Raw genomic sequence first — 4257 nt, forward strand, 5'->3', positions numbered from 1 at the left:
AATATGGAGGCATGTCCTATTTCATACAAGATCCTCCTTATTGATAATATAAACTAAAAAAAAAAACAAGAAAGGAGCTCCACCACCTTTTACTCATGTGGTTGCTCATGCTCCCCTCCATGCTTGTCCTCTTGGTGCTTTTCTTGAGTGCTTGTGCTCCCACTCCCTTTGCTTTTTCCAAGTAGTTTCTTCCAGAAGCCAGCATCTTCCATTTTTTTCTTCAGAGTTTCCTTCTGCTGTTTCACCTTCCCTTCTTCTCGTTCAACAAACTCTTTTTGGACCTCCTCATATGTGGGAATGGCATAATGTAGGTGGTGCTAATTACCGCTGGTTGAGCTCTTGAAGGCGTTTGTCTTGACGCTCCTGCCTCTCTGTTACTTGGTGTAGGGCTTGAGTGAGTTGTGAATATTGCTCCTGTTGCTGCTCCATGTGTTGTTTCTGCCACTCTTCTTGTTGCTTCATCCATTTAGACTGCATGGCAAGTATTTGCTCTTGCCCCTCCATATGTTTCATCTCCAAATCCTCAATGGCATGTAAGATATGACTCATATTGAGGTTGGCTGGGTTGTGTTGCTCTTCTTGTTGGTAATCTTCCTGATGATACTCCTCTTGATGAATTTCTTCCTGGGCTCTGTGCCTTCCTATATGTGGCCTTCTTAGTTGTTGAGCAAGTGAGGTGTGGACCATGCGCTCACGTGTGACTGGCTTCCCTGGGTTCACCCAGTTTGGACTGCTATCCTCAAATACTACCTTAGCCTTGTTGCACAAGCGGAGAATTGTGCTGGGGTACCAAAGCCTGGCACCCGAATTAACTTTCTCAGCCGACTCTTGAATCCCTTCGGCAATAAGCTCATGCACATTGATTTCTCCACCTAGTACTAAGCATTGCACCATAGTGGCTCGGTTGATGTTAACTTCTGAATTATTAGCAGCCGGTAGGATGGACCTTCTTACAAGCTCGGACCACCCCTTGGCCTCAGGATGAAGGTCTCCCCTTTTTATGAATTTTGGTCTCCCATCTGAGTACCTCTCCCAATCAGCTGCTATCACACAGATATCTGACGCTATCTCTGAGAGCTCATCCTTATCACGGCTTCTACTTATCCTTGACTAATAACTCTCCTCGTCAAAATGAAGGAATTTCAATTGAAGAGCTCTTATTATGGCACTTGGGCTGAAGTCGACCTCCCTTCCTCTCACATAGCTTTTGTAAGTTGGGGCTTTGGTCTTCTCCTCTCTAACTACATTTGCATAAAACTCTTTGATGAGGTTGCCATTGATCTTACCCTCTGGACTAGTGAGCAATTGCCACCTTCTCTGTTCGATTTTCCTCAAAATCTGTGGTGATTCATTGGCATTGATTTGGAAGATTAACTCTGGCAATATCTTTCTGGCCCTTATCCGCTCGAATTCTCGTTCATGAAAGGCAGTTTTGAATCTCTTCTCGTCAAAGAGAACACTCTCCATGGGTTCCTTTCTCTTTTGCCTCTTTGAGCTTGATGATGCCATGACTTGAGTTGTTGTTTTGAGGTGGGCTGAGGCTTCGGATAGATAAAGAGTGGGTTGGTTAAAACAATGCGTGATGAAGGGTTTAGTGTGCCAACAGAAGTGTAGAGAGTGGGGGTTTGAATGTAAGGAGTGAGCGTGCACTAAGGTTCACTTATATAGGAGAAATCATGAGTGCATGAAGGGTGTGGATTGCACGAATGTTTCCTTGATGGACGGATGGGTTTGTATACGAAGAGAGGACAAGGATCATCACTTGATTGTGGTTATTGGTTCGGTCATCAAGTTTCCTCTTTCTTCCATGTTGCATGGCAACATTTTCCAATGCATTCTTCCTTGAGTCACGTGTGTGTGTATCTTTTCATAAAGTGCTGAACCATTTCTTTTCACTTGTCCTATCAATCTCCGCAATGCTCCTTTCTTTTCCCTAACAAGATGAAATAAGAAGAGTAAGAACTACTTTTATAAAAGAAACAAAAATGCTTTAACATCTACAGCTTGAATAATAAAAGAATTTGTTTATTCCTGAATTCCACTAACTGACTAATTGTGTGTCTTCATATGCAAATTGGTGGCACCATAGGGTGACACCAAACTTAGTTTGGAGCACTGTGATGAAAAGTTGTGTTCAAAGCTTTAAGAATAATGCTTTGAACACCAAACTTGTTCTTTACTATATTCTGCATATAAAAATTTCACACGTGTTTGTCAATTTTTTGGTTGGAATTCATGAATATTGATTTATTCACTACTTCTGAAAGCATGTAAACATGGGTTGCCTCCCATGAAGCGCTTCTTTAGCGTCACTAGCTTGACGTTACCCTCTTATTATGGTGGTTGGTAATGCTTGAAGTCTTCTCCTCTGGCAGTGGACTTGTATCCATTGGTTGTATTAATGATCTCTACATGCTCCAAGGAGAGAACTCAGTTGATGGTGAAGACCTTAGGTAGCTGAGATGGTACAGTGGGGAGATTAGGGGGGATATCTGTGAAGTAGGCTGAGATTACTTTATCCCCTGGAGAGAAATCTTCCGTAGGAATCTTCTTGTTCCGCCACCCCCTTGGTACCTTCTTCTTTGCCCCTGGTGCTGTTTTCTTACTCCTGGTGGCCACCTTCTTTGATGAGCTTTTGTTAATGTCCTCACAAACTTCTGGTGGCTTAGGTTCCTCCAATTTTTCCTTGACCTGTGGCACTTGCTGCTGGCCTTGTCCATCAACCCAGTGAATCTCAGGATGAGCTGGTTGTGCTTCAGTGCTTGCTTCTTCCTTTAGTATCTCATGATGCCCTTTGCTCGGTTCTTTATCCTCTTCATCTTTTTCCAGTGAGAGTTCGAAAACACTGAAGCTCAGTTGTTCATCATGGATCCTTAATATTAGCTCTCCTTTCTCCACATCTATGAGTGCTCTAGCAATGGCTAGAAATGGTCTCCCCAATATGATTGGGTGCAGGTGACTCTCTTCCATGTCCAGGATGACAAAGTCTGTTGGGAGAAAGTATTTTCCAACTTTGAGCAACACGTTTTCCACCATTCCTACTGCTTGCTTTTGAGTCTTGTCAGCCAGCCTTATGACTACATCTGTAGGTAGTATCTCATTGATCTGCAACCTTTTTACCAGGGATAGGGGTATTAAGTTGATGCTTGCTCCCAAATTGCAAAGTGCTCTATCAAAATTTGTTTCCCCTATAGCACAAGGGACATGAAAACTCCTTGGGTCTTTTCTTTTCCCAGGAAATTGTGTTTGAATGAGGGTGCTGCAACCCTTGTTTATCACTATAGTCTGGCCCCCCTTGAGTGAGCTCTTCCTGGGAAGTAGTTCCTTCATATACTTGATGAATGCTGGCATTTGCTGAATGACCTTGATGAATGGTATGTTCACATTCAAAGATGCAAACGAGTCTAAGAACCTTGAGTACATTCTCTTTCCCACAGCACCCTTTAGCAGTTGAGGAAATGGTGCATATAGTCTCAGCAGCTCCTGTTGTGAGATTTCTAGTTCTTGTTGGTCTTTCTTCTCCTTCTCTACTAAGGTATTTTCAGGTTGTTCTGACAGCTTGCTTGGCTTGTCTTCAGTCTCCTTGTCATTTGTAGTGACCATATTGCAGTCTTCCCATCTTACTTTCTTCGCTTCACCTCTCGGATTCTTCTCCGTGTCACTTGGGAAGCTATCAGTGGGTCTGGGCATCTTCTCAGACAAATATCCCACTTGGAATTCCAGCTTCTTGATTGCTTCCCCCCGATTCTTCATACTGGCTCTCACCTCCTCTTTGAACACCTTATTGTCTTGAATGTCTTTGCATATGCTTTCAAGTAAGGTTTCAATCTTAGAGATTCTGTCATTAAATGATGGTATGTTGGGGGTAGAGGCAGAAGAGTAAGATGTATTGCTATGGTTTTGTTGGTATGTCCTCTATGTGAATTGTTGGGGAGCTGTGTTGTTGGGGTTGTTACGTCTCTGATCTTGGCCTTGGTCTTGTTGATTCCCCCACCCAAAGTTTGGGTGATTCCTCCATCCAGGGTTGTAGGTCTTGGAGTATGGATCATGGTTGTATCTAGGTGAATTCCCAATATAGTTGGCTTACTCCTGCGTGCCTTCTTCCTCTTCACTTGCTTCCTCTTGAGTTGAAGTGGTGATTGCTGCCACTTGACTTCTCTCCATCTTCTTGGTGAGGTCAGCTAGCTGCTTGGTGATGAGCTTGTTTTGAGCCAGCAGAGCATCTACATTGTTCAGCTCCATTACTCCTCTAGTGTT

General features: G+C 43.3%; 1 protein-coding gene across 1 annotated transcript; it reads right to left on the bottom strand.

The window, feature by feature from the left end:
• Window positions 1–2430: 2430 nt before the first annotated feature.
• LOC130975161 (uncharacterized) lies at window positions 2431–3753 on the bottom strand. The gene has a single exon (XM_057899987.1). The coding sequence runs from the start codon at window positions 3751–3753 to the stop codon at window positions 2431–2433; it is 1323 nt and encodes a 440-aa protein (XP_057755970.1).
• Window positions 3754–4257: the final 504 nt, after the last annotated feature.

Source organism: Arachis stenosperma, chromosome 4, assembly GCF_014773155.1.
Source record: "Arachis stenosperma cultivar V10309 chromosome 4, arast.V10309.gnm1.PFL2, whole genome shotgun sequence".
Taxonomy (NCBI): Eukaryota; Viridiplantae; Streptophyta; class Magnoliopsida; order Fabales; family Fabaceae; genus Arachis; species Arachis stenosperma.